Below are 27,485 nucleotides of genomic sequence, written 5' to 3'. Positions count from 1 at the left end.
AGGCAGTGACCAAGTGCAAACAGCGGAAGGAGCATTCAGAAATTCAAGCATCCCATTCACTCGCCTCACCAAACACCACCTGCCCCACCTGTGGCAGAGTGTGCGGATCCAGAATTGGACTATTCAGTCACCTAAGGACCCATAACTTTGGAGTGGAAGAAAGTCATCCTCGTTCCGAGGGACTGCCTAAGAAGAAGGAGGTGGTGAGCTGGTCATTTATCACACTGCTGTTTGTGGGATCTTACTGTGTGCTAATTTGCTGTCACATTTCCTACGTTACAATGGTGACGACACTTCAAAAGTACTGAACTGGATGTAAAGTGCTTTGGAATGTCCTGAGGTTGTGAAAGGCACTATTGAAATGCAAGTTCCTTTTAGAGAAGTGAAGGAAATCTCTCTCGAATCTTTTAAAAGAACTGCTACCCTTTTAGTTTGGATTCTGGGAGTGGAGAACACGAGTCAGCTTATGTGTGTTTTACTGTCAAATTCATTCGGGATGTTAGATCCATTTCTTCTTGTACCCACGCATTGTGAGAAGGAAGCTGATTTGTGGATGCTGGGCTCCTGGAATTGGGTCCCACTCTCACCTCCGATTCAGAGGGTCATGGGTTCAAGTCCTGCTCCAGAGACATGAGCACATAATCCAAGGTGATGTTTCAGTGCAGTACTGAGGGAGTGCTGCATTGTCAGAGGTGCTGTTTTTCAAATGATACATTGAAAGACCCTAGCTGCCTGAGCAAATTCATTTAAAAGGGCCATGGTCATATTCAAAGATGGGCAAGGAAGTTGTGCTGCTACACTGCCTAAATTCCTCCCTCAACCAACATCACCAAACACATTATCTGCTTACTCGTTCTACTGTTATACATGGGAGGTTGTTGTGCACAAACTTTTTCATCCCATTTTGTATAAAACAACAGTGACCACACTTAAAATATTTTTTTTTATTATTTGTTTCATGGGATGTGGGCCTCGCTGGCCATTATTGTCCATCCCTAATTGCCCTTGAGAAGGTGGTGGTGAGCTGCCTTCTTGAACCACTGCAGTCCATCAGGTGCGGGTACATCCACAGTGCTGTTAGGGAGGGAGTTCCTGGATTTTGATCCAGTGACAGTGAAGGAACAACGATATAATTCCAAGTCAGGATGGTGTGGGGCTTGGAGGGGAACTTGCAGATGGCGGTGTTCTAATGTGTCTGCTGCCCGAGGTGGTAGAGGTCACGGGTTTGGAAGGTGCTGTCAAAGGAGGCATGATGAGTTGCTGCAGTGCATCTTGTATATGGTACACACTGCTGCCACTGTGCGTCAGTAGTGGAAGGAGTGAATGTTGAAGATGATGGATGGGGTGCTGATCAAGCGGGCTGCTTTGTCCTGGATGGTATCAAGCTTCTTGAGTGTTGTTGGAGATCCACTCATCCAGGCAATTGGAGAGTATTCCATCACTATTCCTGACCTTTGCCTTGTAGATGGTGGACAGGCTTTGGGGAGTTAGGAAACGAGTTACTCATCACAGGATTCCTGGCCTCTGACCTACTCTTGTATCTGCAGTATTTATGTGGTTGCTCCAGTTAGGTTTCTGGTCAATGGTAACCTCCAGGATGTTGATAGTGGGGGATTAAGTGATGGTAATGCCATTGAATGTCAAGAGGAGATGGTTAGATTCTCTCTTGTTTGAGATGTCATTGCCTGGCACTTGTATAGAGTCATAGAGTCGTACAGCATAGAAACAGGCCCTTCGGCCCACCGCGTCCATGCCGACCATAATGCCTATCTATACTAATCCCACCTGCCTGCATTAATTCCAGATCCCTCTATGCCTTGCTCATTCAAGTACCTGTCCAGATGCCTGTTAAATGTTGCTACTGTTCTTGCCTCCACCACCTCCTCTGGCAGCTCATTCCAGATACCCACTATTCTTTGTGTGAAGAATTTACCCCTTTGATCCCCTTTAAACCTCCTCTCTCTCACCTTAAATCTATGCCCTCTAGTTTTAGTCCCCCCCACAATGGGAAACAGACTCTGGCTATCTACCCTATCTATGCCTCTCATAATTTTATATACCTCTATCATGTCTGCTCTCAGCCTCCTTCACTCCAGGGAAAACAGACCCAGCCTATCCAATCTCTCTTTATAACTCAAGCCCTCCAAACCAGACAACATCCTGTGAATCTGTTCTGCACCCTCTCTAGCTTAATCACATCTTTGCTGTAGTGCGGTGACCAGAACTGCACACAGTACTCCAAGTGCGGTCTAACCAACGTTATGTACAACTGTAACATGACATCCCAACTCTTGTACTCAATGCTTTGGCCGATGAAGGCAAACATGCCATACGCCGCCTTCACCACCCTGTCTACCTGTGTTGCCACTTTCAGGGAACTGTGTACTTGCACCCCAAGGTCTCTCTGCTCAACAACACTCCCCAAGGCCCTGCCATTCACTGTATATGTCCTGCCCTGGTTTAACTTCCCAAAATGCATCACTTCACACTTGTCTGCATTAAATTCCATTTGCCACTCCCTTGTCCACTTTCCCAGTTGATCTATATCCTGTTGTAACCTTAGACAACCTTCTTCACTGTCTACTATACCACCAATTTTGGTGTCATCTGCAAACTTACTAATCATGCCCCCTACATTCACATCCAAGTCATTAATAAATATGACAAACAACAGAGGGCTCAGCACCGATCCCTGCAGCACACCACTGGTCACCAGCCTCCAATCTGTAAAACAACCCTCCACCACCACCCATTTGCCTCCTGTCACCAAGCCAATTTTGTATCCAATTGGCTAGGTCACCCTGGATCCCATGTGTTCGAACCTTCTGGACCAGCCTACCATGCGGGACCTTGTCAAAGGTCTTGCTAAAGTCCATGTAGACAACGTCCATCCCCCTGGCCTCGTCAATCCTCTTGGTCACTTCCTCAAAAACCTCAATCAAATTTGTGAGACATGATTTCCCATGCACAAAGCCATGCTGACTATCCCTAATCAGGCCTTGCCTTTCCAAATGCATATAAATTCTGTCTCTCAGAATCCCTTCCAATAACTTTCCCACCACTGATGTACGGCTCACCAGCCTATAGTTCCCTGGCTTATCCCTGCTGCCCTTCTTAAATAAAGGCACAACATTAGCTATCCTCCAGTCTTCCGGTACCTCACCCATGGCTAACGATGATACAAAAATCTCTGCCAGGGACCCAGCAATCTCCTTCCTTGCTTCCCATAGCATCCTAGTTTTACACATGGTCAGGTCCTGGGGATTTATCCACCTTAATGCACTTCAAAACCTCCAACACCTACTCCGTTGTAATGTTGATATGCTCCAGGATATCGCTGTTCCCTCCCTTGAACTCACTAGCTTCCATGACCTTCTCCATGGTAAATACAGACGAGAAGTATTCATTTAAGACCTCGCCCATTTCCCGTGGCTCCACACATAGATTACCATACTGATCCTTAAGGGGACCTACTCTCTCCCTAGCTACCCTTTTACTCTTAATATACTTATAGAATCTTTTAGGATTCTCCTTTATCTTATCTGCCAGGGAAATCTCATAGCCTCTTTTCACCCTCCTAATTTCCCTCTTAATGGTGTGATTGTTACTTGTCACTTATCAGCCAAAACCTGGATATTGTCCAGGTCTTGCTGCATCTGGACATGGGCTGCTTCAGCATCTGAGGAGTCGCAAATGGTACTGAATATTGTGCAATCATCAGCGAACATCCCCACTTTTGATCTTATAATGGAGGGAAGGTTGCTGATGAAGCAGCTGAAGATGGTTGGGCCCAGAACATTACCCTGAGGAACTCCTACAGCAATGTCCTGGGGCTGAGATGATTGACCTCCAACAATCACATCCACCTTCCTTTGTGCTAGGTATGACTTCAACCAGTGGAGCATTTTTCCCCTGATTCCCATTGACTTCAATTTTGTTAGGGCTCCCTGATGCCACACTCGGTCAAATGCTGTCTTGATATCAAAGGAAATCACTCTCACCTCACCTCTTTTGTCCATATTTAGACCAAGGCTCTAATGAGGTCAATAGCCGAGTGGCCCTGGCAGAACCCAAACTGAGCATCAGTGAGCAACTTGTTGCTGAGCAAGTGTCGCTTGATAGCACTGTCAACAACACCTTCCACTAATTGGCTGTGAAACTCTTTAGATTGTCCTGAGGATGTGAAAAGTCGTATGTAAATGAAATCAAAACAAAAATTGCTGGAAATGCTCAGCAGGTCTGGCAGCATCTGTGGAGAGAGCAACAAAGTTAACGTTTCAGGTCAGTGACCTTTCCCTCTCAACAGATGCTACCTGATCTGCTGAGCATTTCCAGCATTGTCTGACTTTATTTCAGATTTCCAGCATCTGCTTTTCTGCTATGTAAATGAAGTCTATTTCAAACTGTGAACAGCCATCATCAAGGTGATGGAACCCTGAACAATGCAAATCCCCCCAAGGGACACTAATTCTGAGATCGCAGTCTGGATCTGCAATTCACTCTACTCCACCCTGATCAGTTGCATTCCAAAGATGCCAGCTCAATCATCACTGTCTGTAAAACCACATGTTCATTCAGTTCCTTGTCAGATAGCTGCCATTGCTACAGAAATCATTGCTTCAGCAATAGTACCTTCAATCGTGTTCTCTGATGAGGACCGAACAATCTTGTTTGGGTTATAATGAAAGGTCATCGACCTGAAATATTAACTCTGTTTCTCTCTCCACAGATGCTACCTGACCTGCTGAGTATTTCCAGCATTTTCTGTTTGTATTTCAGATTACCAGTATCTGCTTCAATAACTATAACTTATGCTGCACTTTTAATGTAGTAAAACGTTGCAAGATACTTCACAGGAGCATTATCAAACAAAATTTTGCACTGAGCTACACAAGGAGATATTAGGGCAGATGACCAACAGCTTGGTCAGAAGTAGGTTTTAAGCAGCGTGTTACGACCCGGTGAGAAAGGGGTCTAGGGTTCCCTCTCAGTCTTCACCTGGTCTTACCGTAACAGGGTTTAATTTTAAACACACCATGTTTTTAGCTCCCCCTTGGTGAATCCTTGTTCACTGCTTTCCAATTGTAAGGTAAAGAAACCAGCCAAACAGATTTTCTTAGGTTTAAAAAAAAACGTAAACCCTAATTCGGTTGATGCCTATGGATATGCGACACGCCCATGCTGGCATGCATACGCGATACACACATGCAGATAGAGATAGAAAAGAGCAGAAGAAATAAAACAGAAAAGTTTGAGGCAATTTCTGAAGATGGGTTTGGTTACTGTTCTTCGAGCTCGTTGTAGAGTCCTTGATTGTAGGTAGATCTTGTTTTTCGTTGGGGCCCAGTATTCTTCTTAAACCTTGTAGGAGACTTTTCTCTCTTGAGGTTTGTGTCTTCAGTGGATTTGGAATTCCATGAAAAACAGATGGGAGCAGACAGGAGAGGTCTTCTCAGTCCAGGGGCCACTCTCTGTGGCTAGTTCAAAAAAACCCTGGAACAGCCAGTTTATCCAGTCCTGGCTTTTGTGGATTGCATCACCTTAGCAGTCTCTGGACTGCTCTTCCTTACACCTTCAATGTCTGATGATCAAAATCCATTGTGGGTTAAGTGGACCATGGAATAGCCCTTTGTCTCCACAAGCACTGTCTGTTAGTATGCAAATATCCTTCCAGCCAAATGTCTGGTGATTTTTTTAACAAGTCCTTTCTTCACTCCAACAACAGTTTAAAATCGATGTTCATATGACAAAATTAATATGCCTCATTCTTGGCAGGTGGGGACCTGCATGACCAGCACCATGAAGGAGGAAAGAGAGGGAGAGAGGTGGAGAGGTTTAAGGAAGGAATTCCAGAGCTTACGGCCTATGCAGCTGAAAGCAAAGCTGCCAATGATGGGGCAAGTAAAATTGGGGATGTGCAAGAAGCCAAAATTGGAGAATACAGAGATCGAGAGGATTGTCGGGTTGGAGGAGGTTATAGGTACGGGGGCGTCATGAAGGGGTTGGAGGAGGTTACAGATACGGGGGCGTCATGAAGGGGTTTGAAAATAAGGATGAGAATTTTAAATTGAAGCTTTGTTGGACTGTGAGCCAATGTAGGTCAGCAAGCAAATGGGTAATGAGTGAATGGGACTTGGTGCGAGTTAAGATACAGGCAGCAGAGTTTTGGATGATCTGAAGTTTACAAAGGGTGCAAAGTGGGACCTTTGCCTCCATTTGCCACAGTTGAGTCTCGACACTAACTGTTGCCAGTCTAACAGTGACTAGCAGTGTAGAATTCTTTGAATATGCTTGGGTTACAATGCCCCCTGCAGTCGAATAGCATGCCGCGCTTACGACCCTGATTCACATAGGCTGAGACACTGAAGTGTATGCCCGTGTCATAAGAACATAAGAAACAAGAGTAGGCCATTCAGCCCTTCGAGTCTTCTCCACCATGCAACAAGATCGTGGCTAATCTTCTACTTCAACTCCTCCTTTATCCCTTATTCCCTAAATTTCCTCAGTATCCAAAAATCTATCAATTGCTGTCTTGAATATACTCAATGATACTCAATGATCCACAGCTCTCTGGAATAGAGAATTCCAAAGGTTCACAAACTTTTGTGACAAAATATTTCTCCTCATCTCAGTCCTAAATGGCTAACTCCCTTATTCTGAGAGCACATGTTCTATACTCCTCAGCCAGGGGAAACAACCTCCCAATGAGATCACCTCTTATTTTTCTAAACTCTAGGGAATATAGGCCTAGTCTGCTCAATCTCTCCTCATAGGACAATAATCTCATGCCAAGAATTAGTCCAGTGAGCCTTTGTTACACTCCTTCCAAGCAAGTATATCCTTCTTTAGGTAAGATGACCAAGACTGTAGACAGTACTCCAGGCATGGGCTCACCAAGGCACTGTATAATTGTAGTAAGACTTCTTTACTATTTTACTTCAATCCATTTGTAATAAAGGCTAATATGCTATTTGCTTTCCTAATTGCTTGCTGTACCTGCATGTTAACACCCAGGTCTCTCTGAATACCAACATTTCCCAGTCTCTCACCATTTAAAAAATATTCTGCTTTCCTATTTTTCCTTCCAAAGTGGATAACTTCACACTTCTCTGTAGTACATTCCATCTGCCATTTTCTTGCACACTCACTTAACATGTCTATATCCCTTTACATCCTCCTCACAACTTACTTTCCCACCTACCTTTGTAACAGCAGCAAACTTGGTTACATTACACTCAGTCTCCTCATCTAAGTCATTGATATAGATTGTGAACGGCTGAGGCCCTAACATTGATCCTTGCATTACCCTGCTAACCTGAAAATGACCCATTTATTCCTACTCTGTTTTCTGTCCATTAATCAATCCATAATAATATATTACCTGCAATCCCATGAACCCTTATTTTTGCAATAACTTCTCGTGTGGCAGCTTCTCAAACTCTTCCAGAAAATCTAAATATACTACATCCACTGGCTTCCTCTCATCTACCCTGCTAGTTACAACCTCAAAGAACCAACAGATTTGTCAAACATGATTTCCCTTTCATATATCCGTGTTGCCTCTAACTAATTATATGATGATTATCTAAGTGCCCTGTTACCACATATCTAAAAATAGATTCCAGCATTTCCCCTACTACTGATGTTGGGCTAACTGCCCTGTGGGTCCCTATTTTCTCTCTCCTTCCTTTCTTCAATAGCTAGGTTATGTTTGCTACCTTCCAATCCATGGGGATTGTTCCAGAATCTAGGGAATTCTGAGAGAACAAAATCAAGGCATCACTATCTTTGCAGCCATTCTTTAAAAGCTCTAGGGTGTAAGGGATTTAACAACTTTTAGTCTCATTAATTTTTCCAGTTTTACTTCTTTACCAATACTAATTTCTTTGTTCCTCATTCTTGCGAATCCCTTCATTCCCTACTATTTCCAGAATGTTTTTTGTGCCTGTGGATCTGGACCCCAGTAAGAATCAGTGCTGTTGGGTTGAGAGAGGGAGAGGAAGGAAAGAACACAAGAGAAATGGGAGGAGGGAAAATAAACACAGAAAATGGTGAGAAGTGCCTTTTTTGTAGGTTCCCAGTTAACATTTCAGTAATAAGTCTCCCACTGATAGCTGAGATGTTACATTTCTCTAAAGGAGCTATCTTGTGGCCTTTATTGGGATCACTCCCACCTCTGAGTCAGAAGGTGAGGGTTTGAACCCCACTCCAGACAGTCCTGGGTGTGGAGACTGGAGTTCCAGCTTAGCATTCCAGTGGTGGATGTGAGTGACCCTCATTGTATGAGTTGTGGGAGCCCATAATACCACCCCTCTCCCATCGACAGGTGTAAAGATTCTGTGTGTGTGTGTAACAGTTGGAAATTCTCAGGAGAATGAGTGTATATTGCATATTATTTACAGCACAGAAACAGGCCACAAAGTCCAACTGGTCTGTCAATGTTAATGCTCCACACAAGCCTCCTCCCACCCTTCATCATCTAATCCTATCAACATATCCTTCTATTCCTTTTTCCCTCATGTGCTTATCTAACTTCCCCTTAAATGCATCTATGCTATTCACCTCAATTACTTCCTGGGGTAGTGAGTTCCACATTGTAACCACTCTCTGGGTAAAGAAGTTTCTCCTGAATTCCCCATTTGATTGATTAGTGACTATCTTATACTTATGGCACCTAGTTCTGGTCTCCCCCCCCCCCCCCCCCCCCACAAGGGGAAACATCTTTACATCTACCCTATCAAACCCTTTCATAACCTTAAAGGCCTTTATCAGGTCATCCCTCAGGAAAAAAAAGGTTCAATCTTTCCTGATAGTTACGATCATTCAATTCAGATATCATTCCACAAAATATTTTTGGCACCTGCACTGTCTCCAATACTTTTATATGCTTTTTATAATCTGGACACCAAAACTAGTCATAGTACTTCAAGTGTGGCTTAACTAAGGTTTTATGCAAATTTAACATAACTTTTCAATCTATCTCTCTAGAAGTGAACCCCAGTGCTTTTTTCTGGTTTTTAACTTGCGTTGCTACTTTTAGTGATTTGAGTATCTGTATTCTCAGCTCTCTGTTCCCTTACCCTATTTAGACACTTGCTTGTAGTTGGAAATTCTCTTGTGCACCTATATGTATTTAAGGGAGTGTGAATGTGTTTCAGTAGGTGTATTATTTGTGAGTGTGATTGTATATGTGTCGTTATGTGAGTGTGTGTAGCTGCCGGTCTGTTTGATCTGGATGACTTGCTGACAAAGTCACACTGATGAGCCGGATTTGGTTGGAGTGGTTCGCTGTCGAGACTGATTGCCGGCGCCGGTCCTATTTTCTCGCCACACACTTGGGCAGACCAAGAAGGTGAGGCTGATTTTTTCCTCCTCTCTCTATCCTTTCTCCTGAATAAGAATTGCTGTCAGTCTCTCTCCCAGTGTAAAGTTACACCTTAACTCGTGTCTACTTGTTTTTCTGGTGTTTTGGGGCGACTCTGTGCCGCTTAATAATGAGTATTATTTACAAGGGGCACCTATTTCTGGCGGTGAGATTCTTGTTAATTGAATCCGGACCACTCTGGGTAAAACACACGCAATTTTCTAAATGTAATCAAGCAGAATTTTCCAAATCAAAAATTTAGAAAATGGCTCGTGCTTAATATTAATTAAAACTTCAATAAAATACCTGGACAAACTTCTACCAATATTCAATAAATATTCGTATTAACTGCAAATAAATTCAGCTGTATTGCTTTTTCTAACCATAATTTTGCATTATATATTACACAGAAATGTTAAATATGTAGCTCAGATTTATACTAAAACATGGAAATTGTGTAAATATTTCTTATATTGTAACTGTCTTTCTATATTATATGGATTCTTATATATAAATTCGTAATATTCCTAAAATATTAAAGATCTGAGTTGTTGCTGACCGAGTGGATTAGTGATTATCTGTCTCTCTCAGCCTGATTCTCGGCTGGAATACCCAGCGGCTCGCCCTCTCCGCCCAGCCGGGTTAAGCGCTCCTGCAGTGGGCACGGCTGTTGGGGGGTCCCTGGGGAAAGGAGGGCGATTTGGCCGGAGCTCGAAGATTATCCTGCAATTAAAAACCCAGTGTCCCACTCTTTGCTTCTGAACTAACAGGATTAGAAATATCGAGAGATTAAAATGAGTCCTAGCCGATTCCATATTTATATACACAAACCAACCGTTTAGTAATGACCCGTCAAACTGTTGAATTAGTGACAAATCTCCCAGACACTCAACGCAGTTGAAGGTAATTAGACCTGGAGTGTGAATTAAATACTAATACAGCCCTGCGATGAAACGATAGTTGTGAGGAGAGATCTGAGATACTGGGACTTGTTCCCACTGAACAAGAGAAGGGGGCGAGAAGAGAATGAGGAGAGAGCATTTCCTCTGGGTTGGGAGTCATTGAAGAAGAAATCAATATAAAATTATCACTGTGATGTAAAAGTGTGCGATGTTTTACCACAGCAAGAGAGCATTGCAACTTTATAGAGAACATTGGGTACATACTTGAAGCAGAGGAAGACACTAGGCTATGGGGAGAGAGTGAGATTAGTGTTGGATTGATTCAGGGCAATGGGGAGAGTGCAGTGCAGGGCAGTGAGATTAGTGTTGGATTGATAAATGGCAATGAAGAGAGTGCAGTGCAGGGCAGTGGGATTAGTGTTGGATTGATAAAGGGCTAAGGGGAGAGTGCAGTGCAGGGCAGTGAGATTAGTGTTGGATTGATAAATGGCAATGAAGAGAGTGCAGTGCAGGGCAGTGGGATTAGTGTTGGATTGATAAAGGGCTAAGGGGAGAGTGCAGTGCAGGGCAGTGGGATTAGTGTTGGATTGATAAATGGCAATGGGGAGAGTGCAGTGCAGGGCAGTGAGATTAGTGTTGGATTGATTCAGGGCAATGGGGAGAGTGCAGTGCAGGGCAGTGAGATTAGTGTTGGATTGATTCAGGGCAATGGGGAGAGTGCAGTGCAGGGCAGTGAGATTAGTGTTGGATTGATTCAGGGCAATGGGGAGAGTGCAGTGCAGGGCAGTGAGATTAGTGTTGGATTGATAAATGGCATTGGGGAGAGTGCAGTGCAGGGCAGTGAGATTAGTGTTGGATTGATTCAGGGCAATGGGGAGAGTGCAGTGCAGGGCAGTGAGATTAGTGTTGGATTGATTCAGGGCAATGGGGAGAGTGCAGTGCAGGGCAGTGAGATTAGTGTTGGATTGATTCAGGGCAATGGGGAGAGTGCAGTGCAGGGCAGTGAGATTAGTGTTGGATTGATTCAGGGCAATGGGGAGAGTGCAGTGCAGGGCAGTGAGATTAGTGTTGGATTGATTCAGGGCAATGGGGAGAGTGCAGTGCAGGGCAGTGAGATTAGTGTTGGATTGATTCAGGGCAATGGGGAGAGTGCAGTGCAGGGCAGTGAGATTAGTGTTGGATTGATTCAGGGCTACTTGGAGAAAATGGTGCAGTCAGCTGAGTTTGGATTATGTGCTCTAGTCTCAAAAGCACAGCCTTCTGACACTGAGGTAAGGGTGCTAACATTGAGCCTGACTGGCAGCTGAGTAGATTACTGGAGTTGAATGATTACAGTGACAGTACTTGAAGTAAAGTGACTTTGATAAGGTGTTGTACAACTTGATCTTTCCCACTGTGCCCAGCAGGATGGCTTGTCTGAAGTTGCAGCAATATTTCACCCGTGCACTGCATCGGCTGCAGAAAGGACCAGGTTACACCTACACTGAACTCCTGGTCTGGTACTGTGAGAACACCAACACACATGGGCCCAAGCGCATTGTGACTGAAGGGCCCAAGAAGCGGATGATGTGGTTCATGCTGACTCTGGTGTTCATGGGGCTGGTCTGTTGGCAGTGGGGAATCCTGATCCAGAGCTACCTGACCTGGGAGGTCAGTGTGAATCTACGGACTGGCTTCAGAGCAATGAACTTCCCTGCTGTCACTGTCTGCAACACCAACCCTTTCAGGTAAAGCTGTGCTGTTGAAATATTTCACCTCGGGGCTTTCCCCCACACCCACCTCCCTCCCTCCCTCCTGAGACACTTGGGAGGTAAATTCTGAGCTTTGTGCTCCCGACAGGGAGGGTCACGTGTCTGAAGGATGCACCATAAATTCTGTCGCAGGCGCTTTTCCAGTTGTTGTTTGGAAAGCCCTGCATAATGCATGTCTGATCTTCTGATTTGCGCTCCTGCCAGAAGCAAAAGATGGGAAGCTGCCGACCAGAGCAAACCAAATGGTCCCACTACCCATCTCTCACCTGTGCTGGGTGAACTGAGCTCAGCCGGCTGGCAGTGACTGGAGCATTGCCAATGGGCTCAGTGCCCGTAGGCCAGAGACGGAGAAATCAGGCAAGATTGATCATGATCCATTGACTCCCAGTGGAAAACACACCCAAATGGACATCGGGTGAGAACAGCATCAGGTGTTCTCGTGATCCCAAACATGCACCAACTCTCTCAGTCTAGACTCAACCTGTGAAGAATTGGCACTTTGGCAAATTGCTAAAATTAGAGCCAGGCCATTCAGGAATGAAATGGGGAAGCACTTCTTCATAAAAAGGGTAGTCAAAATCCAGAAGTTTCTCTTCCCAAAATTCTGTGGATGCTGGGGGACAATTGGAGCTATCAAGACTGAGATGGATAGATTTTTGTTGAGTCAGGGTATCAAGGAATGCAGCACAGAAAGAGGTTATTCAGGTCAGCATGCCTGTGCAGACTCATTGAACGGGTTATCCAATTAGTCCCATTCCCCTTCTCTGTCCTCATAGACAGAATTATTTTTCTTTTTCAAGTAATTATCCAACTTCCCATTGAAAGTGACTATTGAATTTGCTTCCATCAGCCTTTCAGGCAGGACATTCCATATCATAACTACTGTGTAAAGAAATTCTCCACATCTTGCTCTGGTTCTTTTGCAAATTATCTTAAATCTGAATCCTTTGGTTACCAACCCTCCTGCCACTGGAAACATTTTCTCCTTATCTACTCTATCAAAATCCCCCATAAGGAGCTGAGGCAGGTAAATGGAGTTACAGATCAGCTATCATCTAATTAAATGGCAGGTGGAACAAACCTACAGGGCTGAATGGCCTCCCTTGCTCCAGTAATTCTGAAGGTATGTTGGTTTCTTCCCCAACCATAATCACTGCCTTCAGGAGAGAAAGAGGAAGCACTCATGCTTCAGCTATACCAAGCCCTGGTTTGACCACAGCTGGAGTACTGTGAGCAGTTCTGGGAACCACACCTTAGGAAGGATATATATATTGGCCTTCGAAGGAGTGCAGTTTACCAGAATGATACCTGGACACCAAGGGTTAAATTACAAGGAGAGATTACACAAACTAGAGTTGTATTCCCTGGAATATAGAAGGTTAAGGGGTGATTTGACTGAAGTTTTCAAGATATTCAGGGAAACAGATGGGGTAGATACAGAGAAACTATTTCCGCTGGTTGGAGAATCTAGGATTAGGAGGCAGAGTCTAAAAGTTAGAACCTGACCTTTTAGGAAATTCGCAAACATTTCTACATGCAAAGGGTGGTAGAAGTTTGAAACTCATTTCTGCCAATGACAATTGATGCTCGATCAATTGTTAATTTTAATTCTGAGATTGATCGATTTTTGTTTACCAAAGATATTCAGGGATTTGGTGCAAAGAGTTAGGTCAGAGATGAGCCATATCATTATTGATAGTGGAACAGGCTCGAGGGGCTAAATGGCTTCCTCCTGTATCTATCTATTGGAAGGATCTTCTGGCTCTCTATTTTCACACAGTCTGTTCCCTGCTTCAGATACACAAGGTCCAAGCAGTTGTTGCAGCATTTGGACAAATTTGCCAAACTTGCACTGGAACGTATTTACATTTACAACCAAAATGGAACAATTCCAGAAGATTTCCCGTTATCACAGACAAACTGGAGCAAGGTGGCGTCACTAGTGATCATTGAGAGGAGTGACCAGGGGGAAGAGACTGTCCTACACATCCTGGGATCAGATCAAAGTCAAACCCACTCAGCAACAAGGAACTGGTCACAGACAGGGAGCTACAAGGTGGCACTACAACTGGTGAGCAAAGGCAGTGCAGTGTGTGTGTGTGTGTGTGTGCGTGCGTGGATGTGAGTGTATATTTGCTTGCGCGCATGTTTGTGCATGCATTTGTGTGCGTGTGTCTTTGCAGTGTTTCGAGCAGTATTAGTATAGTATTTGTGAGTACAGTAGATGCAGTGTTAATCAAGTTATTATGTACAGTATGAGAGTAGTTGGTGTACAATGCATAGTGCGTACAGTGTAGGTACAATCAGTGCAGTGTGCACAGTATGACACCATGTTTGTGTTTTCCTCCTAGTGCAATCAGGACAGGTCGAGCTGTATATACAGAAACTTCAGCACGGTGTTAGAGGTGATGAGTGAGTGGTACTCCCTGCAATACATGAGCATCCTGTCCAACACACCTCGATCAGACCGCCTGGTGATGGGCGAGCAGGGCGAGGATTTCATTCTGGCCTGCCTTTTCGGTGGGCAGCCCTGTAACCTTGAGTAAGTTTTTAGAACTTAGAAAGAAGCAACGTTTCCAAGGGTCTTATGCTGCAAGATGGCTACAGTTCTAATTGCATTATCCAATGGGGAAGGGGTGGCCTTCCTACTGGTTTTGCACCATTTGACTGATGGGATCAGTTATTTCTCAATTCCATAAAGATTAAACATCCATACCAGCCACCACATTAAACATTCACTCCCTCCACTGTGGCTGCAGCGTGTACCATTGACATGCAGCAACTCACCAAGGCTTTTTCAGCAGCATCTCCAAAACCTGTGACCTCTACCATCTGGAAGAACAATGGTAGCAGATGCATGAGAACACCACCACCTGCAATTTCCCCTCCGAGTCACTCACCATCCTGACTTGGAACTATATCACCATTTCTTCACTATTGCTGGGTCAAAATCCTGGAACTCCCTCCCTAACAGCACTGTCGGTGTATCTACACCACATGGACTGCAGAGGTTCAAGGTGGCGGCTCACTCAGGGCAACCAGAGATGGGCAATAAATGCTGGCTTTGTTAGCGACACGCACATCCCAAGAATGATAGCATAAGAATAAAGACGTGAGGTGCCCAAATCTGAGAGGAAGGGTATTTCTTCTTGATATTCTCCCCAGATTCTGTCCTGTGGGTTACCATTCCTTTAGGTAAAGCTCTGTGGTTAACCCAGTTAAATTCAGTACCTCACCTAGTGACTACTGTTGACATGTAGCTCCAGTCAAGGAACTAGCACCAGGACCTGAGGGTTTGAATTCCATGATTCAGTGGGGTGAAATTCTGTTGCTGCCCAAGCAGAGTGCAGAGTGGGAGGGCTCACCCTTGACTGAGCCTCTCTAGCCCTGGTGTATTGACCCCAATCGTGGTTATCCCACATCCTCTCAGCTGGGCAGCACAGTGGCGCAGTGGTTAGCACCGCAGCCTCACAGCTCCAGCGACCCGGGTTCAATTCTGGGTACTGCCTGTGTGGAGTTTGCAAGTTCTCCCTGTGTCTGCGTGGGTTTCCTTTGGGTGCTCTGGTTTCCTCCCACATGCCAAAGACTTGCAGGTTGATAGGTTAATTGGCCATTATAAATTGCCCCTAGGTGATAGGGACAGGTGGGGATGTGGTAGGAATATGGGATTAGTATAAAATGGGTGGTTGATGGTCGGCACAGACTCGGTGGGCCGAAGGGCCTGTTTCAGTGCTGTATCTCTAAACTAAACTAAACTAAACAAAACAATGCAGACCAGGATGGAATCTGGTGCCCACCTGTTCATTGATCCAATGGGGGAATAAAAGCAGCATGCCCAAAAATAATTCTGCACAGCAAGAGTCAATAACAGCAGATGGGGATGGGGATAAAAACCAAAGATAAAATAGCTCTCTTGTCTTTCAGGAACTTCACACAGTTGATGCATCTGACTTACGGCAACTGTTACATCTTCAACTGGGGTTTGGACAGGGAGGCACTAATAACATCCAACCCTGGTGCAGAGTTCGGTACAGTCTGCCTTGTATTTTTGTGCCATTAGTTATACTTTCTCCAAACCAAAGTTTCACTTTAATTGCGTGAACGGAACAGTCCATTAACTCACCAGTGGCAGCCTTAAGTGTTCAGTATGTCCAGTCTCTCTTCATATCTTTAAAATAATCCTTAACTGCCACTCAAACACCTGCACTATATTTTGTGTATTTCTATATGCATGTCTCCTTTCCTTTCTGTCCATCTGTCTTTCTCCATCTCTCTCTGCCACAATGTCTTTATCTATCCACCTCTTTCTGTTTCTCCCCATCTCTACCTCTTGCTCTCTGTTTGTCTCTTTCCTCTCTATTTCTATTTGTTGCTCCCTCCCTTTCTGTCCATCTCTCCCTCCGAAGTGCCAAATCAATTCCCACTGTCCAATTAAAACACCCTGCAAAAATCTACAATCCTTACTCGGTCTGAGCCAGACCAACGTGGTTAACTCTTAACTGCCCTCTGAAGTGGCCTGGCAAGTAACTCTGTCACATCAAGCCACTGCCTGAGTAACCAGGGATGGGCAATAAATGCCAACCTTGTCAGTGACTCTCCACGCCCCAAGAAAGAAAAACATGTTTTACTCAGTAGCGTGTACGTAGAGATGAATTGTCTTATAGTTTTTCTGGCGCAACAGCTGAGGGGATCTGTCTTGAAATGATTGTTGCTTTTTGCAGGACTGAAGCTGGTGCTGGATATCTCTCAGGAGGATTACAACCCCTTTCTTCCCATTGCAGCTGGAGCCAGGCTCATGCTGCACCAGCAAAACACCTACCCATTCCTCCAGAATCTGGGCCTGTATGCCAGGGCCGGCACAGAGACCTCCATTGGCATATTTGTGGTGGGTATAGCACTTGTCATTGTGTGACAGATTGTAGGGGCAAGGGGCTCCTCTTTTACCTCTACGAGCTGGGTTGCAATAGGAGCCCCAGACACGGAGGTGAGGAGAAGGAGAGATGATGCTTTCTACAGCTCTCAGCGCCTCCATTTCAGATTCTCGATTGGAGCATTGGTCCAGCTGACAACATCCAAATCAGCACAGACCAGGATCTTTCTTAGTCTGTTAGACTCAGTGCCATGTTGGGTGGTGCCTTACTCTTTGAGCCATTGGGTTCACTCATCAACGCTGGCACCTGGTGAGAGAAGGCTTGCCTCCACAGACTTGGCACCATTTAAAAAAAAATTTTTTTTTATTTCCAAAATATACTTTATTCATAAAAATCTGCAAAAATTACATTGCCAAACAGTTTCAAACAGCACCAAAAAATACAAACATTGCAAGGGAGATCAGTTTCCTTCTATACTATCATGAGTTTCTTCACAACCCTTCCATTTCACTATTGTCATGCCAATTACAGTTTTACATTTACAGCAAATGAAAATATCAATGATACAGTTCGAGGGGTTTCCCATGGATCCAGCCCCTCAGTTCAGCTTGGTGGGGGGGACCTTACACTGTGGTCTTTCCCCATTGAGCCTTTGCTGCGGCTGCACCAAGCTTTAGTGCGTCACTGCCTCTTACTGGCCGACTGTCACTTACAGGACGACCAGCGGGTTGGCAGAGGGACGTGGAAGCTCAATGCTACACTGCTGACCCCAGAGAACGTTGAGGAACTCAAAAGGGATTACAAAGGTTGGAGGACCGTGAAACCCCTCTTTGAGTCTCCAGTTCACTGGTGGGAAGCGATCAAGGAGAACATCAAGAGGTTCTTCATCCACAAAGGTGTTCAGAGGGCGAGAGAGAGACAGAGGGAAATGTCCCGACTCCAGAAAATTATGCAAAATCTACTCCGGTTGCAGTCAATGGGGGTCGAGGTCAAAGAGGGCCTCCAAGAGGTGAAGAGCCAGCAGGCCTCGCTCTTTGCCAAGGAGGCCTCCAAGATCATCTTCCGGTCCAGAGTCCGCTCCATCGAGCAGGATGAGACGTGCTCGCGTTACTTCTTCCAAAAGGTACACAGAGAGAGCTCTGTTATCAGCAGCCTGAAGGAAGAAGATGGCTCCGTAACGTCTTCGCAGTCCGACAAACTAAGGATCAGCAAATCCTTTTATGCTGGGCTGTATGACGCGAAGCCCACAGACAGCAGAGCCTCCCAGTCCTTCCTGTCATCTATCACAGTCTCATCAGATCCGAGCAGAAGACGGCGACGTCATCCATGTACAGGGAGGTTTTAACCTGAGTGCCTCCGCTGCCTGGGATTGTCACCCCTCTTATGCTCGCATCCTTCCTAATAGACTCAGCAAAGGGTTCAATACAGCAAACAAACAAGACCGGGGAGAGAGGACAGCCCTGTCTGACTCCAGATTTGATCGGGAAACTTTCCGATTCCCACCCATTGATTGAGACTGCGCTACTGATGTTTGTGTAGAGCAGTTGAATCCAATTGCAGATTCCCTCCCCAAACTCCATTTTGGAAAGCACGTCCATCATGTAGGTGTGCGATATCCTGTCAAAAGCCTTCTCCTGGTCCAGGCTGATGAGGCAGGTGTCCACCCTCCTGTCCCGTACGTAGGCGATCGTATCCCTGAGTAGCGCGAGACTATCAGAGATCTTCCTGCCAGGTACAGTACAGGTCTGATCGGGGTGAATCACCAACTCCAGAGCAGATTTGACTCGACTGGCTATGACTTTGGACAGAATCTTGTAGTCAACATTAAGCAGTGAGATGGGCCGCCAATTTCTGATTTCTGCCCTCTCCCCCTTCTGCTTGTAAATGAGGGTGATGATGCCTTTCCTCATGGATTCTGACATGCTGCCGGCCAGGAGCATACTCTCGTATACATCCAGCAGGTCCGGGCCGACCCAATCCCACAGGGCCGAGTACAACTCGACCGGTAAGCCGTCGCTCCCGGGAGTTTTACTCGTCTCGAAGGACTCGGCGGCCTTTGTCAGCTCGTCCAGAGTTAGCGGCTTGTCCAATCTCTCCCTCCTGCTGTCATCTAAGACCTCTGTGATAGATGACAGGAAGGACTGGGAGGCTGTGCTGTCTGTGGGCTTCGCGTCATACAGCCCAGCATAAAAGGATTTGCTGATCCTTAGTATGTCGGACTGCGAAGACGTTACGGAGCCCTCCCCGTCAGATCCTTCATGCACACCCGAAGTCTCGCCCCCTCCGCACAGTGCCCCCGCGTTGGCTGTGGTGGGGAAGAGACGGTCGCCCACCTCCTCCTGGAATGTGTCTTTGCAAAGCGGGTGTGGAAAGAGATGCAGTGGTTTTTGTCGAGGTTCATCGCAAGCAGCTCTGTAACACAGGAGTCTGTGCTCTACGGGCTGTTCCCAGGGATGCACACCGAGATAAACATCAACTGCTGCTGGAGGACTATCAATTCGGTGAAAGACGCCCTTTGGTCTGCCCGAAACTTGCTGGTCTTCCAGCGAAAAGAGTTGTCCACCACCGAATGTTGCAGACTGGCACATTCCAAGGTCCAGGACTACGTGCTGAGGGACGCACTAAAGCTTGGTACAGACTTGGCACCATACTCCAGGCTGACACTTCAGTGTAATCAGTGCTGCACTATCGGAGGTGCTGTCCTTTGGATTAGACCAAGGTCCCCGTCTTTCCTCTCAGGTTGACATAAAAGACCCCACAGCACTCTTTGTAGAACAAAAGAATTCTTGCTGGTGGCCTAGTTAATATTTATCTCTCAACCAACATCACTAGATGACCTGGTCATTATCACATTGCTGTTTGAGAGTTCATGCTATGTTTAAATTGGTTGTCATTTCTGCATAACAAAAGTGACTACACCTCAAAAGCATTTCATTGGCTGTAAAGGGCTTCGGGACATATTGAGGTCATGAAAGGTGCTTTATAATTGCAAATTTACTGTTCTTAACTGTTCATCTTGCCTTCTGTCTCTGGTCAGGATGAAATAGTGCGTCTGGGTGGTTCCTACAGTCACTGTACATTTGATGGTTCAGATGTGGATGTGAAGACTCTTTACAATACCACATACACAATGCAGGTACTCCAGTCCTTCAATCACACAGGTTCCTGTCTCTTTTTCCATCTTTTTTTCTCCCCTCCTAAAGGTGCAGCCTCATTCACAGCCTGGATTTTGATTTCAAGGTTTGTCATTCAGGGTACGGGTTCCTTGGACACTGGTTTTCATTGGGGTTTGGGTCCTGCAGGCGCTGACTCTCGCTGAAAGGGATTTGGTCCAATTGGGATTCTGTACAATGGGAGTGAATGGGAAGGGGCTTGGTCCATTGTGCACCTTTATTGGGAGGTCAGTAAGCTGTAGTAAATTTACTTTGTCTGGGAATGGAGCTTCTATGATATTGGTTTCTCTAATGTTCTGGTTATATTCTATCGTCAGACCTGTCTGCATTCCTGTCTCCAGAATCACATGGTGAAGTACTGCGGGTGTGGCTATCACAACTACCCTCTACCAGAGGGAGCATATTACTGTAACAACAAGGACAACCCGAACTGGGGTAAGTCAGTGTCTTAAGCTTACAGGCTCCGTCCAATGTTCCCTCTAAGCTGTGTGGGTGTGTGGCCATGCAGCAATCGGAAATGTGTCACACAGGGAATGAACAGGCCACGCACAAGCAGTGTTCCCATCAAGATATGCACATGCGCGGCTACGTATCCATCTTAAAGGGAATGGACATGTGACAAGCCAGTGCATACAGCAAACAAAAGTTAGAGGAACATTGGTCCAGTCTCTCAATATAAGGACTATATTAAACTGACAGGTTCCCATCATTGGACATAGAAACTGTATTAAACCGACAAGAGTCCTGTTTCTGAATGTAGTCCCATCTCTCTGAATATAGAAAGTGTATTAAGCCAATAGGGTCCCTTCTCTGAATATAGTCCTGTCCCTCTGAATATATAAACTGTATTTAGCTAATAGGGTCCAGTCTCTGAATACAGAGATTGTATTAATCCGACAGGATCACATCACTGAATACAGAGTGTGTATTAACCTGGTCCCAATGTCTGGCTCATGCATGTAAGAATATAACAAACAGGAACAAGAGTAGGCTATCTGATCCTTCGAGCCTGCTCTGCCATTCACTAAGATCATGACTGATCATCTACCTCAACTCCACCTTACTGCACTATCCCCATATCCCTTTATTCCCTTAGTATCCAAAAATTTATTGATCTCTGTCTTGAATATACTTAATGACTCAGCATTCTTAGCCCACTGGGATAGAGAATTCCAAAGATTCACTATGCTTTGAGTGAAGAATTTTTGCTCATCTCAGTCCAAAATGACTGATCCCTTATTCTGAGAATGTGACCCTATGTTCTAGACTGTCCAGCCAGGGGAAATATCCTCCAATATCTACCCTGTCAAGCCCCTTAAGAATTTTATATGTTTCAATGAGATCACCTCTTATTTTTTATACTCTGGGGAATATAAACCTAGCCTACTCAATCTCTCCTCATAGGACAGTCTCCTTATCCCAGGAATTAGTCTAGTGAACCACTGTTACACTCCCTCCAAGGCAAGTATATCCTTCCTTAGGCAAGGAGAACAAAACTGTACATATTACCCCAGGTGTAGTCTCACTAAGGCTCTGTATAATTGTGGTAAGACTTCTTCACTCAAATACTCCAATCCCATTGTAATAAAGGCTAATATACCATGTGCATTCCTAATTGCTTGCTGCATCTGCATGTTAACTGTCTGTGATTTGTGTACAAGGACACCCGGGTCTCTCTGATACCAACATTTCCTAGTCTCTCACCATTTAAAAAATATTCTGCTTTCTATTTTTCATTCCAAAGTGGATAACTTCACACTTCCCTGCCTTATATTCCATCTGCCATGTTCTGCACACTCACTTAACCTGTCTATATCCCTTCGCAGCCTCCTTGCATCCGCCTCCCAGCTTACTTTCCCACCTAACTTTGTATCATCAGCAAACGTAGGCACATTACACTCGGTCCCCTCATCTAAGTCATTGATGTAGATTGTAAATAGCTGAGGCACAAGCATTGATCCTTGCAGTACCTTGCTAGTTTCTAGCCTGCCAATCTGAAAATGTTCCATTTATTCCTACTCTCTGTTTTCTGTGCATGTAGATAAAGATGGATGCTAATATTGATATACCGAAAGATTATCATGAATGGATCAATAAAAAGGGCATAAGCTCACGATTAGAACTGGTAGCTTACAGGAGGAGAGGAGAAAGGATTTTTTCAGTTATTAGATTGTGGAATTCATTCTCAGAAGACGAATTAGATAAACACCCAAAGAAGAAAAATATAAGGAATTATGGGAATAAGTCAGAGAAATGGAATTAGAGTAGGTTGCAGCAGTTGCAAAGTTCGGATTGAATGGGCCTCCTCCAGTGCTGTAATTTAGTTGGTTCTAATCGCCACTGTTCTTTGTCCACTAGGTTACTGTTACTATCACCTGAAGGAGAAGATAGAAGCAGAGCATTCAGATTGCATGAAGAGCTGCAAGCAGCCCTGCAAGTGAGTACTGTAATGCTCAATTCTCAAACGCACAATCCAAGGAGGTCATTGGGGCCATCATTCCGTAGAAGCCCTGCCCCTCCTACACCCCATCGCACCACCTCCTTAATGGCTCCGGAGCTATTGTCTCCAGTCCTGGAGCCCATTCAAGGTATTGGTCACTCTCTGTGTGAAGTGTTGCCCTTGACATCCCCTCCTGGCCCTGATCAGGGACTGCAAGACCCCACAATTGTGCTGCCAAATTTTTAAATCAAAATTGGTGGGGTGGGGGGGCGGGGGAGTGTGGGGAGGTATGGGTACCAGTTCCAAACTTCAAGTGTCCAACTGGCATCCCATCTTCCCACAACTCCCACCCACATCCCCTCAATGGGCACCCATGATACAGCCACACAGCTTTCCCTCAAAAAAGCAGATGAGTCCCAATATTCAAGGGAGGAGTGGGGCTCAGGAGCAGAGGTCAGCAGTATATTGGGATTCCTGCTTCCTCACACTTGCGCAATACAAGCTCAAGGGTTTTTGGACACATTATGTCAAGACGACATATCGCACAAGCACATTGAGTAACATTTAATTGCTCCACTGAGACCATTAAAAATAGCACTGGTTGGAGCCTTCCTGGAGCTCAGAGTGGTGAATACACCACTGGTACTGAGTCCCACACAACAGCCAGGTGCCAGCTTCCATCCATAATTTGTGCTGTGATAGCCAATCTCAGCCAAGGTGGCAGCACAGCTTTGACAATGAGGCTCAGTGCCCCTTGAGATGGGAAATAGAGCCCAGTGTCATAAAGAATAGAGAATACATGCTGGGATAAAGGGTGGATTGTGAGTAGGGAGGGCAAGGCAATGGATCGGTTTGTAAATCAGGAGAAGGTTTTTGAAATCATTGTGTTTTGGAATGTTAATGGGGCATGTTAAATGAGCACAAATGGAAGAGAGGAGGATGAATTAAGAAAGAGAGAGAGAGAGAGACCAAAAAAGTAAGTGAGAAAAGATGAATGAAAAAGAGATGGAGAAAATGAGAGAGGGGAGGAAAGATTGAGTGAGAGGATGGGCAAGACAGCAAGGAAAAATGAAAGCAACAGAGAGACAGACAGACATACATACATTGGGAGCAGCAAGAAAGAATAAGTGATGCTAGAATGAAGAGATTATGAGAGTGACTGATAGACGGGGATTTATTGGGAGTAACTCACTCAAGCATCTTGTTTCCCTACAGTGAGACCCAGTACAGACTGACCATCTCTATGGCAGACTGGCCATCTGAATCCTCTGAGGTAGGCCGAGCTTCCAGTGCAAGTTGAAAAATATCTGATTAGCTCATTGGCTCAGTTGGTAACTGCACTGCCGTGCGTAGTAATAAGTTATTCAGAACAGGTGCATCCTAGGGTACATTCCTCTTCCCCACATCCACCCCCCACCCCCTGCCTCCACTGTCTGTACCGATACCAGCTGGGGCACGAGCTGTAGGAGGTGATTAGACTCATTATTGCTGGCTTCAGGGGGGAGGGGTGAAACTAGCCTAGGTTCCTGTTCCTGACAGGTGCTGGGAGGTGGAGCTGTGGCAGGGTCAGGATTGGGCATGTCCGTGATGCCGACACACACTATCCAGGCTGATACATGGCCACCTGGGGAAGGGAGGGTGCAGAGACCACACCTACACATTCCGCGGGACAAGGGGCAGAGAGGGTGGTCACTGAGCTCAGTTTATCATGGCAATTTCATGCCAACTAGGAAAAGGATTCTACATTAAATTTTAAATTCTGAAAGTGAGGGGAGAGGTCAGGAGAAATTTCTTGATACGGGGGGTTGTTGGAGCATGGAATGCTTTGCGATAGAGAATATTGAGGCAGACACAATTGTGTCTTTTAAGGGAAAATTGGATAAATATTTGTATCACAGGAAGATTCAGAGCTATGGGATGAGAGCGGGGCAGTGGGGGTAGATTGGTATTGTTATAGGTCTATGGGGGAGAGAGCAGGATACTGGGATTAGTTTGTGATTGATACAGGGCTAGGGGGAGAGTGCAGGATAGTGTTGGATTAATACAGCAATGATCTAGCATTGGGCCAAATGGCCGCCTTCTACGCTTAAAACTTCTATCATTTAAAGAGATATATACTATGGCCAGACTGTGATTGAGCCATACCTGGAGCAGTTCATTGGCATTTATTTCTTTTTCAAAAGTAAAATGTGTGTGTGTAGGGTTCCTATCTGTGTTGCACTGATTGTGAATTCTGGTTCCAGGAGCTGGCACTTACACCTCAGCCCAGCCATGTTCACTTGCCACTTCTTTCTTTCGGACCCTGGTCAGCTGGTCTGAGAGTAACCACCTGCTAACCGTCTAAGCAGAAAAACAAGAAGTTGCATTTATATAGCGCCTTTCATGCTCTCCGGACATTCCAAAGTGCTCTATGGTTAATTAAGTACTTTCGAAGTGCAGTCACTATTGTAATCTGGCAAGTGCAGCAGACAATTTGTGCACAGCAAGCTCTTTGGAACGTAATAATGTCTGAGAGTGGCAACCTTGGTTGATTTGACCTTTCTCTAATGCAAGGTTTTATTATTTTGTGCTCCTGGCTGGAGTCAGTCATCTCAGCACAGCACACACATGGAAACTGCAAGGTCCTGGGTTTGTGACTCAGCTACTCACTGGATAAATCTGGTGATCAATCGGAGATTTTGCTCCGAAAACCTTTCAATAAAAGTCTCTAAACTTGTTTCTCATTCGGAATTTCAGGACTGGATTTACCACATCTTGTCATACGAGAGGGATTCCTCAACTACTGTTAGTGTGAACAGGTGAGTTCCCAGAGTCAGCCAAATAGCAGGGTCCATGCTCCCAGATCTTAAAATATATTTGGAGATTTCTGGAGAGGGCTTTGAGCTTTTAACACTTGCTACCCTGTACTGGTAACCAGTACGTGGGCTGTCAGCAGCAGACACAGTAGGGAATGCCCTGTCTGATGTACAGATCAGAGTTTACAATAATAACTTGCATTTATATAGTGCCTTTAATGTAGAAAAGGATCTCGAGGCATTTCACAGGAGTGGTATCAAACAAAATTGGACAGCCAAGGTGTTCCCTTGGCTTTAGAAGGCTGAGGGGTAACCTAACTGAGGTATTTAAAATGATTAAAGGATTCAATAGGGTAGATAGAAAGAAACTATTTCCTAGGGGGTGGGAGGAGGAGTCCAGAACAAGCAGGTATAACCTTAAAGTTAGAGATGGGGAAATTGAAAATAACAGAACTGGAAAATTGGAGATATGCTGGAGAGTTGAGGAGATGAGTAACAGATACAACATGTAAGTGAACAGAATATATTTGAGAATAAAACTGGCATTTAACCATGACCTTAAATGTTTTACAGGACAAACATTCTGAAATTAAACATTTACTTCCAAGAGATTAATTACAGGACGATACGGGAAGACCCTGCCCTGACTGTAAGTTTCCACGGTGCACATCACCCTCTTCGATCTTCATTCCACACAGTATCTGTGGGCTCCACAGATCCTTTGCAGCTGCGACACAGATGGGGCGCGCAGTGCCAGACACTGCGGCGCAGACGGGGCGCGCAGTGCCAGACACTGCGGTGCAGACGGGGCGCGCAGTGCCAGACTGGAGTGAATAGTTCCCTTTTACCCGGATATGGATGGAGATTCAATGGGAGTCCATGATAGGGAAGCTTGTACATGGTGCGTGGCTTGATGGTCCAAATGACCTCTTCATGTTCCCTGCGCTCGTGTGTACATTTATACTGTAAGAAAAACCTTTTCCTGATGGTTCCTTGGCTGTTTTTCAGATTGATTGGCTTCCCTCCAAACTGGGTGGCCAGTTTGGGTTCTGGATGGGCGGCTCCATCTTGTGCATCATCGAGCTGACTGAGATCCTGATTGACTGCCTGTGGATCACCATCATCAAAGTGGTGAAGTGGTATGCGGAGCGCAGGTCCCGTCGAGCTCGGGTGCATTACTCCGACCCACCGCCAACTATGACCCAGTCAAATGAAGACCACACCAACGCTGGTTTCCAACCGGACCAAGCTGAAGCTCGTATAGAAAGACCATGTGCCCTGGCTATCCCAGGGACGCCCCCTCCTCAGTACGACTCACTCCGGATATATCCAATCCACCAGAGCGCCACAACTTGGAATTGTGGTGAGAATTGATGGGTCTTGTGAGCCACGTTCCACAGACGTTGGTGATGGACTTTCCAACAAGCTCAAGAAAATTTATCGCTGGTTCCTCACATGTCCTGGGAACTCTATGGCATAATCCATCTAGCTCATCCCCTAAAATACATGCACTACAATCTATAAAGAGAGAAAGAATTTGCACTATTCACGACCTCAGGATGTCCCAATCGCTTCACAATGAAGTGTAGTCACTTTTGTAATTTAGGAAATACAGGAATTTGCACACAACAAAATCCCACGAACAGTACCAAGATAAATAACCTGATCTGTTTTAGTGATGTTGCTTGAGAGATAAATATTGTCTAGAATACAGGAGAGAATGCTCCTGCTCAACTGCGAAAGTACTATGGAATATATTACATCCACTTGAGAGGGCAAATGTGCCCAGGTTTAATGCTTCATCTGAAAGACGGCAACTCCAATAGTGCTGTGTTTCCTCAGTGCTGCACTGGGAGTAGCAGTCTGAATTATGGGCTCATGTCTCTCATAAGGGACTGGGACTTGAATCCACAAACCTTCTGATTCAGAAGCAAGAGCGCTACCCACTGAGCCATGACTGATACTGCATTGAACACAGGAAATATTGACTCTGTTCCAATCACACTATATTGTGGTTTTAAATGTTTAGCCACAAATATGCTCCAAATGTGATGCATTGAACAGGCACCAAGGCTAATTTAAAAATAACGGTATGTTAAAAATTGCTTGCTTCGTGGAAAATAAAATAAAAATTGTTAAAAACATGCTATTGAAAAGTATGGAAATAAATGAGTGTTGTAGAGAGTTAT

General features: G+C 45.2%; 1 protein-coding gene across 5 annotated transcripts; it reads left to right on the top strand.

The window, feature by feature from the left end:
• The first annotated feature begins 143 nt into the window (after window positions 1–143).
• On the top strand, window positions 144–27,485 carry LOC137383343 (amiloride-sensitive sodium channel subunit beta-like). 5 transcript variants are annotated; one of them, XM_068056054.1, is made up of 13 exons: window positions 144–203; window positions 11,673–11,993; window positions 13,815–14,088; window positions 14,369–14,559; window positions 15,942–16,045; window positions 16,739–16,902; window positions 19,926–20,024; window positions 20,379–20,496; window positions 22,420–22,498; window positions 23,717–23,774; window positions 25,238–25,299; window positions 25,870–25,945; window positions 26,305–27,482. In XM_068056054.1, exons 2-13 carry the CDS (start codon window positions 11,674–11,676, stop codon window positions 26,668–26,670), a joined length of 1,911 nt encoding a protein of 636 aa, XP_067912155.1. In that variant the 5' UTR covers window positions 144–203; window position 11,673; the 3' UTR covers window positions 26,671–27,482. The 5 variants fall into 5 exon arrangements, with proteins under 5 accessions (XP_067912155.1, XP_067912153.1, XP_067912151.1 ...); XM_068056052.1 differs by lacking the exon at window positions 144–203 and adding an exon at window positions 9,028–9,352 and having other exon boundaries at window positions 11,670–11,993; window positions 20,403–20,496; window positions 26,305–27,485; XM_068056050.1 differs by lacking the exon at window positions 144–203 and adding an exon at window positions 9,030–9,352 and having other exon boundaries at window positions 11,670–11,993; window positions 26,305–27,483.

This window comes from Heterodontus francisci, chromosome 24 (assembly GCF_036365525.1).
Source record: "Heterodontus francisci isolate sHetFra1 chromosome 24, sHetFra1.hap1, whole genome shotgun sequence".
NCBI classification, from domain to species: domain Eukaryota; kingdom Metazoa; phylum Chordata; class Chondrichthyes; order Heterodontiformes; family Heterodontidae; genus Heterodontus; species Heterodontus francisci.
The sequence above is the reverse complement of the archived record's forward strand: the minus strand, read 5'-3'. Positions and strand labels throughout refer to the sequence as shown.

What these genes read in the sequence shown, in the direction of transcription:
- LOC137383343 (XM_068056050.1), top strand. Translation starts at nt 9,261, where the DNA reads ATGAGCCGGATTTGGTTGGAGTGGTTCGCTGTCGAGACTGATTGCCGG. An exon ending in TGCAACACCAACCCTTTCAG is followed by an intron (nt 11,994 to 13,814) that starts GTAAAGCTGTGC and finishes TCCCTGCTTCAG; the next exon opens with ATACACAAGGTCCAAGCAGT. An exon ending in CCTCCATTGGCATATTTGTG is followed by an intron (nt 16,903 to 19,925) that starts GTGGGTATAGCA and finishes GTCTCTGGTCAG; the next exon opens with GATGAAATAGTGCGTCTGGG.